The sequence below is a fragment of the Carica papaya genome, chromosome 1, assembly GCF_054855325.1.
Source record: "Carica papaya isolate Zhongbai chromosome 1, ASM5485532v1, whole genome shotgun sequence".
NCBI lineage: Eukaryota > Viridiplantae > Streptophyta > Magnoliopsida > Brassicales > Caricaceae > Carica > Carica papaya.
In genome coordinates this window covers 1,422,715-1,435,006 of record NC_142309.1, presented here as the reverse complement: position 1 = coordinate 1,435,006, position 12,292 = coordinate 1,422,715, and the positions used below count along the sequence as shown (strand labels likewise).

At 37.2% G+C, this 12,292-nt stretch overlaps 2 protein-coding genes across 2 annotated transcripts; one reads left to right on the top strand and one right to left on the bottom strand.

The window, feature by feature from the left end:
- The first annotated feature begins 210 nt into the window (after positions 1 to 210).
- Positions 211 to 4,255, top strand: LOC110813227 (alpha/beta-Hydrolases superfamily protein). Its single transcript, XM_022040272.2, has 5 exons — positions 211 to 1,405; positions 1,692 to 1,750; positions 2,127 to 2,255; positions 2,743 to 2,878; positions 3,573 to 4,255. The coding sequence occupies exons 1-5, from the start codon at positions 707 to 709 to the stop codon at positions 3,924 to 3,926; spliced, it is 1,377 nt and encodes a 458-aa protein (XP_021895964.1). The 5' UTR covers positions 211 to 706; the 3' UTR covers positions 3,927 to 4,255.
- Positions 4,256 to 5,146: 891 nt separating this feature from the next.
- ALY4 (ALWAYS EARLY 4) lies at positions 5,147 to 9,693 on the bottom strand. Its single transcript, XM_088212900.1, has 7 exons — positions 9,432 to 9,693; positions 8,465 to 8,717; positions 7,113 to 7,256; positions 6,913 to 6,981; positions 6,521 to 6,705; positions 5,718 to 5,768; positions 5,147 to 5,527 (listed from the first exon to the last, which is right to left on the bottom strand). Exons 2-7 carry the CDS (start codon positions 8,654 to 8,656, stop codon positions 5,347 to 5,349), a joined length of 822 nt encoding a protein of 273 aa, XP_088069026.1. The 5' UTR covers positions 8,657 to 8,717; positions 9,432 to 9,693; the 3' UTR covers positions 5,147 to 5,346.
- Positions 9,694 to 12,292: the final 2,599 nt, after the last annotated feature.

The following is a 12,292-nucleotide window of genomic DNA, read 5'->3' as shown; positions in this document are numbered from 1 at the left end:
AAAAAAAATTGACAATTTATAATAAATAGAAAGACTTATGAATAATATATAACTTCTATATAATTTATTTAAATTTTAATTTTAATGGGAAAAATATTTTTAATTAATTTTCACATAAATAAATTCCCTCATAATAATTTTTAAAAATTCGTTAAATATACAAAAATTCTATTGAGTATCAACAGTTGCAGCTCGGCAAACACCAGAGTCAAACGCCTGTTGCTTTCTGTTTGGTTCAATGGAAAATACTCTTTGATTCTACATTCCTGTCCGATCTCTTAAGACAAGCACCTCGAAAATCTTTATATATAATATTTATTTATCTTTGCATATACATGTATATTATATGCACAGCTTTCGCCGTTGACACCCTCTTTTCTGTCTTTTATACTCCCCTTTTCTTCACTTCCCACATGATCCTCCCTCTAATCTCCACCTTTAACTCCTTCCTTTCTCTCTAAATCAAACCAGCACAAATAACCCATCTCCATTTTCTCTCCCAATCGCCATTCTTTCGATTCTTATCGCTCTCTTTGCTATCTCTTGTTATGCCTTCATTTTCACTTGTATAGATAGATTTTATATATATATATATATATATGTGTGTGTGTGTGTGTGTGTGTGTGTGTGATATATAAATATATCTGCTCATCAGCATTCAATTCTCCAATATCGGTTACTGGAACTGTAGATTACAATTTCTTAAATGTCATTTGCGTGCGGACTTGAATACGTGGTGCTACTGGGTTGCTCGCGGTGGGCTTGGAAGCGCTGCACTTATATCGGCTCCGACGACAGCGATTCATGGCCGCTCGCCACCCCCGACGAGTTCGAACCCGTTCCCAGAATCTGCCGCTCTATTCTTGCAATCTATGAATCGGACCTCCACAACCCGCAGTTCGCTCCTCCCGGCGGCTACGGGCTCAATCCGGATTGGGTCCTCAAGCGGGTAACCTACGAGCAAACCTGCGGCCACGCGCCGCCTTACCTCATCTACGCCGACCACGAGCACCGTGAAATCGTCCTCGCAATCCGAGGACTCAATCTTGTGAAAGAGAGTGACTATAAATTGTTGCTAGACAACCGCCTGGGCCGTCAGATGTTCGATGGAGGGTATGTTCACCATGGGTTGCTGAAGTCGGCGGTATGGTTGCTGAACGAGGAGTCGGAGACGTTGAAGCGGGTTTGGGAGGAGACTGGGAGGGAATACTCGATGGTTTTCGCCGGCCACTCGCTTGGTTCGGGGGTAGCTTCGCTTTTGACTGTGATAGTCGTTAATCATAGGAACCGGCTTGGTGGGATTGCCAGGAACAAGATTAGGTGTTACGCAGTGGCGCCCGCCAGGTGTATGTCTCTGAATTTGGCCGTCAAATACGCCGATGTCATTCACTCTGTAATTTTGCAGGTGATGTTCGTTTTTCCCTTTTCTGGAGCGATTTGATTTGTTGTTCCCTGAACTGCGTTTGTGATTTATGGAGTAGCTTGTTTCTGGATCTTCCAAATGAAGTTCTGAGGTAGATATACAGTGAACTTGCTTTGCATTCCCGGGGAAGATGATTAGATCCTAGTTGTCAAGACGAGGATTAAGAGGATTATGAAGTAGTCTACTCTGTTTTTTTCTTTCATCGTACATGATTTTCTTTATATTTGTTGTTGCATTGGTTTCTTAAGATCAATCTTGTCTTATACAGGATGATTTCTTACCAAGAACGCCGACTCCATTAGAAGATATTTTCAAGTCAATCTTCTGGTTGGTATTCTTTCTTTCCATTTCAGATGCTACATTAGGTTGTGCCAGGATATTTTTTGAACAAATTCAAAACTTTTATGGAATCCATCCACAAAAATTCACCTAGTCCACTTAGAATAGATATTAAAAGTACCCTCTGAAATAATAAAAATTGACCTTGTATGGAGCTCCACATGGAATAAGATATCATATTTTTTAAATTCGATCGTCAATTTATGGGTGGTCAACTTTTATCTTCTACTAAAACAAATAAGTTTTTCAGAGTTTTTGACTTGTTCCAAACATAATCTTAATGGTTTATTCCTCTCCATTGCAGTTTTTAGTGGAGTGAATTACTATTATTATCTCTTAAACCAGGCCTTGATGCTTTGGACAGCTTGCCTTGCTTGCTATTTTTGGTTTGCTTGAGGGACACCTTTATACCAGAAGGGAGAAAGTTAAGAGATCCAAGAAGACTTTACGCACCAGGACGCATGTATCATATTGTAGAGAGAAAATTTTGCAGGTAGCAACTCAATCAAAGTCCTCTGCATTCGTTTTTTCTTTTTTTTTTCTTTTCTTAATCCTCTAGTATCTTTTCTATTTCCCTGTAATATGTGTGGTGACTGGTAGGGGTTAGACTAGTGAGGCTCAGAAAGAAAATGTTAAAAGAACAGAAATTTTCCTGTTTGTTTTTCCTAATCAAATGGAGCTGGGAATCACTCATTCCATCTGCACTTAGTGTTTCTGAGTTTAGTTCGATAACTCGTTGTCTTAGTTGTAAAGTTATTATGCTTTTATTCAGCCATTTTCTTGAGCTTTTGCTACTGACCTCACTTTTCTCTGCCATCTGTTCTCTGAACTTACTACAGTACAAAAATCACGTAAGGTGTTCGCTAAAAAATTAGATCATTTGTTCATAGTTGTTCTTCATTTCACTTTACTTTTTTTGTTATTGTTTAATTATCCATACTCATTCCAGGATTCACCTTTTGCTTGATCTCTATGCACAGATGTGGAAGATTTCCTCCAGAGGTTCGAACTGCTATTCCTGTTGATGGGAGGTTTGAACATATCGTGTTATCATGTAACGCCACATCAGATCACGGAATAATTTGGATACTAAGGGAATCAGAGAAGGCTTTACAAGTGAGCACTTTTCTTTCTCTTCCAGCTTCATTTTGTGTTCATCTCTGCCCTTTTTTATACTCCAGAAAGCTGGTAAAATATAAATAGAGGGAGGAATAGTGCAATGGTGAACTATTGAATTTATTAAATGATGTAAATGTAAAAATAAAATCAAACAAAAGATCTGTTCTTTTGGGAATGTTTATGCTCATATTTCTCATTTAACATTTTACTTACCTAGCAAAGCTGATGAAGAAAATACAAGTTGGCAAGATCTCTTGATGCATAATACATATGTTTTCTTCATTTGTCAAGCATTTTGAGCTCCTTCTCACAAAACTCGTTGCTGATTCATTTTAAACACAGACAGAAAACAAAATACTTATATGTTAATCTGTAGTAGTTTGATTAATTCTGCTTCGAGGCTAAAATTGTGTCGAACATATATTACAATATGTTTGGATTGATGAAAATGGGGGAAAGGGAAGGAAGGAAGGAAAAGGATGCTCCCCCTTTTACTTATTTAGATGAAAAATAATAAGGAAAAAAAGAAATAGTGAGTAAAATGAAAGGAATAGGAAGCGATTTAAAAATTGACTGAGGATTTTCTATTTTATCTATATTATCTAACATGCCATTATCTTAATAAAAAGTGTTATTGACTATTTTCTGATAGCTAATAATCAAATGACACTACTTCTGTTTTCACTTTCAGAGAATGAGGGAAATCAGTTCCGAGACCGTGACAACGCCTCCCAAAGTACAAAAACTGGAGAGGTTGCAGACCATCGAAAAAGAACACAAAGATGCATTGGAGAGAGCCGTGAGTTTGAATATTCCTCATGCTGTTGGCGCTATGGAGGGGGAGCAGCCATCAGGAGACAAAGAAGCAGAGCCTTCTCATAGTGAGAATAAAGAACCTTCTCAAAACGAGAACGAAGGTGCTTCACAATCCAAGTCAACATCAAAAAGTAGTCGGACAAATTGGGATGAAGTTGTCGAGAAGCTTTTCCAGAGGACAGAATCAGGAAACCTAGTTCTAAAGGAAATCACAGATGCCCCAAGATGACAACATTTTTCTTGATTTATTATCAAATCAAGTTTGGTTTTTAGAATTTGGTTCTTATCCTTCCCCTTTGATCAAATTATGATATCATTTATCGAAATTAAGGTACGACCTTGATTTCAATCCGAGTGTTACATCTTTTAGATTAAATCCCAGCTGTGCAATTTACTGGTTAAGAAAAATCTTACCCCCTACTTAGGGTTCTTAAAATTTGATATATTGTGTGATGTTTCGGCCATGTGTGCTTTTTTCTTGGGAGTAGTTTCTTCAATTTCAGAGCAACCATTTTTTCGGATCGATTTATAAATTTCATATTGATTGAATTATTTTCACTTTGTTTATCATTTTATAAGTTTCTGTAATTCCCAACACATTTTTTATGATTGAATCATTTTCACTTTTATGATGCTTTTCAGTTTCATTCTCTCTAACTCTGCTTTCTTCTTCCTCAATCTCTGCACAGCAATCACAGGCAACTCGGGTAATAATTATTTTTGGTATAACACATAAATGACCATTATGGCTGGGTAATGAACATGGTTGGGGTGAAAAAGGGAAAAGAAAAAGTAATGCAGTAATAATTTAAGGAGCCTCTCTTTCTTTTTTCCCATATAAAAATTAGGGGAGCTGCCAACTGCAAACTAATGTAACTTTTATATATTATAAAATTATTTTCCAAGAAATATGCATTCCATTCTTCCAAACAACTCACAACCCCTACTAAACACGTTTTAGAGGAAAAGAGTCTGTTGGACCTATTTTCATTATTCACTACAGAGTTGTCATTTGCAGGCAAAAAGTCTTGCCTTCTACATTAGGTTACAACAGAAAGCTGTCAGCCCTTGAAAAAAGAAAGTTTGGTATATTAGATAACTTTCAACTCTTAAAAAACTGATAAGCTTTTTGTAAAAATTAACATTTTTAAAGGATTTTGCGAGGTATCTATATTTCTAGACCATAGGGGTTTTCTATCTTCCTTGAAAATAAACTGATCTGGTCCAGACCAAAGGTTAAAAAAGCCTAATGAGTTCTCAGCTTCAGGCCACACTGTAGAGTAACAGAGTCTAGAAACTAGCAAAGTTACCACTCAGCATTGCGCATGGGGCAGCCGCAGAAAAAGAGATCAATCTGAATCGTCAAAAAGTGACAAGACTTCAAGCCAAATCTTTTGGAAAATATGACCATGATAAATAATGAACAAATTTAAGATCAGAAATCCAAGCTCCCAAAAATAGTAGACAGCTTCATTTAATTTTACACTAAATCTCTATACCTAACTACGCAAGTGGACATGAGAGTGGATCATCGTTAAAATTTGACTATCCTTTTTGCACGCAACAACTGCTAAAATTACCAGATACCAGCCTTTACCAAGAAAACAACAACTAATACTAGCAAGCTTCTGTTCACAAGGCCTTCAAACTTAGGAAGTGTTCATGGCTTCAGCATGATAGTTTTCGAGTTCCTTATCAAGCTCATCTGCTGACTTCTCAACAGGTTTCTTCTTTCCAAGGGCCCGGAAACGGCCCCGACCCCGGCCCCGACCCTGGCCACGGCCCCCTGCACGCCCACGGACATCTCTCACACCTCCACGACGGTTCTGACTGTAACAAGAGAAAACAAGAAAAAGGAAATTGTACCGCTTTCAGGCAAATGACCAAAGATCTATCTCCAAGTTAATCTTAAAACACAATTCAGAGAAATTTTTTTATGGATCTTCGCAGACAATAAGGTACACCAAAGAGACTGTTAAATTAGTAAATTAGTTGCAATATCTGTAGATGGAAAACATACCCAGGACCCCGAGCAATTGGAACACGGCCTCTTCCTTGGCGCATTCCTGGCCTGCACAACTACCAAATATCAGAACAACGCCTGCAAAGGTCTAAAGAAATATTCAATAGAACCTATTCCACGTGGCAGCAATTCAGTATTCTTCAGTATAACAAACAATACTACAACTTCTAAATAACACAAAGCCCTATAAATCCCCTTCACCCTCAATTTCTTCGAAATTGATATTAGATCATCACTTAGCAGTACCAATGATATTCAGGAAGCACGGAAGAGACAAGTTAACATGTGATGAAACAACTGAGGATGGTCTTGGTAGTACATGCTGAAATGGAACCACAAGAGTTGACATGTAAAAAAATTCATTGGCACAATCATTAAGTAAGAATCCATCCAACCCCAGAAAAGGAGACACAATTTCTTCTAGATTGTTTTCATGACTATAAGACATGTCAATAAGGAAGACTGAAGCCAAATTCTCGAACTCCACTGCAAGACTAGTGATCACTTGAGCTGATGCTCTGGTTCACCTCTAGATTGGTCTTGGACATCATTTAGCAGACACTGTCAAAGAGGAAATATGGAAGAAACAAGTCGACATATGAAGAATCACTGTCAACAACTAGATAAACCAATCACCCAACCCCAGGCAGACAATTTATTTTAAATTTGCATACAATAGCATTTAGAATTACTATTGGTAAGGAGGAAATGCGGAAGACAAGTTAGTATGTCACAAAACAAAGCAGTAATCAACCCTGGACAAAGTTCTCAGCAGAATATGATAAAACTAAATCACGTACATAACAACTGTCCTCTTCTTCCTCCCGTTCATCCCAGTCACATTGACATGAGCAGAAACAGGCACATCTGAATTGGCACCCACAATTTCAATCTTCATTGGCTTCCCATCCAACAGCACGTTATTATACCGCTTGAGAGCTAAAAATGCATCACTTCTTCTCAGATAAACTACTTCAGCAGAGCCCTGTAACCGAGTAAAGACCAATGTTTAACAAAAAGCAAAATCTTAACTAAAACAATCATATATTCAGATATAAATGAGTGCTGCAGATTTGCTCCACACCCAATTCAGGTGGTTAAATTGAGAACTAGTCCATCCACCAAAACATTTATTATGATGGGAAAAAAACAAAATTTAGAACAGAACGATGAAGGAACTAGTGCAACTTACACTTGGGCGGCCATTTTTGTCGTAATGAACAGCATATCTTTTAAGTTCTCCAATCTCAGCAAAGAGTTCCTAAGTTGAATGTATGTAAAATTGCGATGAATTTCAGAAAATCCATTTTTCTCTTATCAAGAACGAAAGTAAAACTTCACAAATTATTTACAAACAGCTGGCAAGGGAGAGAGAATATAGATCAATGGTACCCTTATATCTTCATTTGTCACTCCACGATCCAAGTTGGAAACATATAGTTTTGTGCCAACTTCTACCCCTGAAATCCCTGCTGCCCTAAGACTGTCTTCAAACAAGTCATGTTGCCATGGCAAGCCTCTAGGTCGACGAGGATACTAATGAAAAGCAATAACAAATGTCAGAAAAATAGCATTCGGTTCTTCAATATGAAGCATTGATCAACTACATTCCCATAAGAACAAAAACAGAAAGATGAAACTCCTGATAGAAGAGAGCAATCAAGTAAACTCTTTTTTTAGGAACTAGTAAACTCTCCAGCAAACCTGAAAGAACCAAAACCAGCCTAGTAAAATCTTCAGCAAACCCAGTAATCAAACATCAGCAACTTGAGACACTGAATGGCACATCAGAGAGCAAAGGATTTGACCCACTGCATATGAAATGATGCTATGCTTAAACATCAGAAGTACATTTCTGAACTCAAGCGAAGGAAGCTCCCTTTGCATGAAGGCCATAAACAATTATTGACACTGAATTCCTGCTCCAAAGAAACTCCACAATAGCAAGTGGATCCATCAAAACGTCCATTTTGTCAACCAGCAACCAGACACTAATCCTTGCAACTAGGGAACATGGATGAAGTGCAGAATGTTGACAATGCAAAGTCAAGTAATTTTTTGGGGATATTATGCTAGTGGTAAGAGCTCCATTTCAAAAGGATACATAGAAGATCCATTAAAAATTCCCCCTCAAGGCATCTAGCCATCATGCAATAAGCAATTGCAACTACAAATAGATTATTTGTGGAAACCAAGGAAGCAACATCACATAGGGAAGAGGATCCGTCGTAAAACTCCTCATCTAGCAAGCCAGCAACCAGCAGCCAGCCATCGGAAATTAAATCCATTGGAGCTACAAACTATGGTCATGCATGTAAACCAAAAAATGAATATCACTAACTAATGCTGTCAGGCTTCCAGAAAAAGATCACTTCAGAAGCCAACTTACTGAAGCTCCTCTGTACAAAATTCTAAGAGGTAGCACTGTAAGGCAGCATCAGGAAATCCAAATACATCTATTGTATCTGTAATGAAGCCCCGGAGGTGTACCAAAGTAACTCACAGCTATGCAAAAATTGTGGAGAAAAAGATCTAAGAGCACAGGAAGTGAGAAGTCTTTAGTAGATAAGCCAAAAGGAGCTTCTCCATGAACAGAGTAACATCACAGCTCTTCAATATTTTGAATTTCTAAAGCAGGAATTAGAGATCCTCTTGTAATTGGTTTCTTACGCATATCAGATTGATTTCCTATGCACGACAGATTCTCAACCATACACATAAAACATCCAAAGTTTCGAGCTTGCCTTGGTAATAGAGTATGATGATGCTTGAGTATTCACTGCAAGAGGACCCCTACGAACTGCTCCTCTAGCTCTTCCACCACCAAAGGACCCACCTGGTCCTCGACCTCGGCGGGGTCTACCTTGACCTCTAGCTCTCTCGCTCTTAGTCCTCTTTACCATCTCATCAAGGGTCATATTCAAAGATGTAGCCATTTAATCTTTGACTGAAGCACAATTCCCGCAAAATCCTTTTAACAAGACAATGAACAAGAACCTGCAGATCAAATATTGAATAGTAAAAGGAGTTAGTAATATCACCATCAGATATTACGGGCACTTGAACATCTACAACATATACGCAAAATAAAGCATAGCTACAATGGATCCGGATAACATGGTTCCTTTCAGGGGCCCAGTCCTCAGCCTTGGATTAATATTAGATCTGGACAGCAACCCCCCTAGTCTAAGCCAATATGAAATTGCACTTACTACAACGCTTAAGGAACCTACAAAAAATTATGTAAAGCACCAGCAATTGGAATTTTCAATTATTTGACGTCGGAGAAAAAAACCCTAGATCGGTTTTTCATTACAAGATTTTTCACAGACGTAGCTATTAATCCAAACAAAGAATCATTTAAACCAGCCTAATTGAAAAGCAATGGAAATATAATCAAGCCTCGCAGATTAAAAAATTTGTCAAAATACACTAAAAAAAGTCCAATTGATATACTTAACGAAACCAATTTATTAAAGACAACAAATATCGGATCAAGTATGCAATAAGAAGAATAAATGAATGAAATCCCCTACCAATGATAAAATCTTCCAGGAAAATAAAACCTCGATATTTTAAGGGAACCAAAACAAATCGACAAACCACCAAAAGGCTGAGATCTTTCACCAACAAATCTATAACTCGCTACCGCACACAAATCCTAACGGTGGCTACATATAGTTTCACATAAAAACGCAGGACAAGAGGTACCTATTGAAAGAAGTCGGAATCGCTGGGGCAGCGCAATGATATCACGATCGGAAATATTAGATTTGAGAGAGAGGATCGAGAGATTTATGAAGTTGTTATGGTTTTGAAGATCGAACAGGGAGCACTTATATGATGAGGCTCAAGGGTAACAAGGGGAGAGGCGTGATCCTTATGCAGGTGAGTTAGGGTTTTGATTCGGAGTTTCGAGTTGGCTTCCGAGGAAAAGTCGGTGCACAGGGACGAATTTCCTTTTCTGGTTTGGAGGAAGAATTGCCTTTATAGGAATCCAAGCACGCTAAACCGGTCTGATCCCGAGTCACCGCTAACGGGATATCAGCCCGGTTTGGTTTATTCCCCGGTCCAATTTGGTTTATTATTTTTAAAAAAAATTATATAATTCATAAAATTATAAATTATACAACAATTTTTTATTTTTTAACAGTAATAATTTATTTATCTTACCATTTTATCATATAAAATATTTAAGAGAAATAGAGACAGGGCCTTTTGTTAGTAATAACATTCTTATTGTTATTTTATATAATTATAATTATATATATTTTTTCAAGCATAATATAATACATATCAAACTATCATCTAACATTTATTAAAAGTTTGAATTTAGTTGATATATGTTTTATACAATAAATTAAATTATTTATCTTATAAATTATTTAACTAAATTTACTAATTTAGTTAAAAATAAATTATCTTTTAACTTAATTACAACTATGAAATTATATACTTACTCTATTTTATTACAAAAATATATAATCATAGTAATCTATACATATGTTATTTGAAAGTTTTATATGTAAATGTGTGAAATTTAAATGAAATGAATTTATAATTTAAATGCAGAATTAGATAATAAAGTTATGGTTTATATTTTTTACACAATAATTTATAATGTCCAATAGGATTATGGAAATGTCACTTTTAAAAAACAAACGGTAACTAAAAAAATTAATAAATAAGCATTATGAGACAAATTTCACTAGCACTTAAAGGAAGTCCGAGTGGTGAACTACTCAAAATCCTATTGCTGATCGGGATCTGTATCTTAGTCTTCTTGATCTAAAATAATTAATAAAATGATGAGCTACACTAGCCCAATAAGAATATTACACTAATTACAGATACAGAAAATCGAATGTTGGTAAAATAAGAAAACAACTAATTGAGCTATTACTTTAAGTAAATACATTTAACTTCAAAAATATTTATTCGATACATACCGTTATGTTTTCCCCAAAATCAACATATGAAAACAAATAATTAAATGACATTTTAATTTTATTTATAGGATCACAATTCTTCCTTTTTTTTTACTTACTTACTGATATCTCTATGGATCCATAGGGATGTTCCCCTACGCGTGAATGTTACCTTAGTCAAACGGGTCTGAAAAGTCTCATACCGGAAGAGTTTAGAAGATATGATTCATCTTCAAACTGGACAGGGTATCGAGGCGGTAGAATATTTGACACTCATTACCCAGTAAGCCTTTCACATAAAGATCTTCATCAACAAAACAAACACCAACGCATATCAATGTCTCATGTCATAACTAATAACAAAGTAACCAGATAACAAGATAAATCATGTAGTAAGGGACCAAATGAACCAGCTAATCGAGAAGACTATAAAAACTATCAGTGTAGACGTACACAGTACAATAGTAAGCAATTTAGGCAGTACAGAAAAATAAATAGAGAATCATAACAAATGTGAACTAACCGGTTATGTCTCTACTAGTGATTTGTAATATTTTTAAGATTTTTTTAATTTTTCATAAAACACATAATTATCGATTATTAATCCTCAATTTACCGTAATCAAGAATATGGTGAGAGATCATTACCTTGATCGATATTTCGAAATGTCCAACTGTCCACTACGTCTCTCAACGGGTTTCGAGTTTCCTGAATTTTTTTATGTTGGAATCCCAAATACTCGTCACATACCTAAAAATACTCAAAATCCCCAAAATCGGTGTTCAAAAACCTTTTATGGCCAACTTCAAGATTTCAACATGACAGCGCTGCCGTGCTCCGGTGCTGGCTCCACCGGCCACAATGGTGGTTCACCTCAGTTTAGCTAGTTTTGACTAGTTTGGACCGGTTTTATATGTAACCAGCAAAAAAACACGCTAGGGGACCTTAGTTGGCCGAAAATCACAGAAAAATTGAACCTACCAGCGGGGAGGGTTTTCTGGATGTAGCGGCTCTACCGATTCTCCTTCGCAGCTAGCGTTTCCTTCTTTAGCTAACCTGAACAGAAAATGATGAACATAATGGTCAAAAAATTGTGTAAAATGGAAAAGGAAAGGGGTTCATCGAATGGAGTTTTGAATTTCGACCGTAGTGGCTCCACCAGGCTTTGCTCACAGTTTTTGGCTTACTCATCATTCCCATTGCTCTGATATGACCACAAGGAGGATTAAAATTGAATTTCAAGCAGGTAAAGAAAAATTTTACATTTTCTGGTGGTCAGTGGTGGCTCTGGTGCGGCGATGGTTGGCGGTCGACCTCATTCTCTGGCGTCTGATTCTTCTTCTCCGGCGGGGGCTGGCGGCTAGGGTTGGGGTTCCTCTGCGATGCGATGTTTATATACTCACCCTGCATCGATCTAAACCATCCATCTGTATCGACGTAGAGCAAGGAGAGTCGTCCGATCGTTGCCTGTTTAGGTCGATTGCATGGGCGAATCTGGACCGTTCATCGCAATTGATCTCATATGTCCGATCGTGCTTAAGGAGGAAACGCATCTGAATCGTTCATGCGTGCGATATCGAAGTTGGACCATTGGATCACTAGGCACGCGGATCGCCCGCGTGGCCTCCTGCATGACGCCGATGT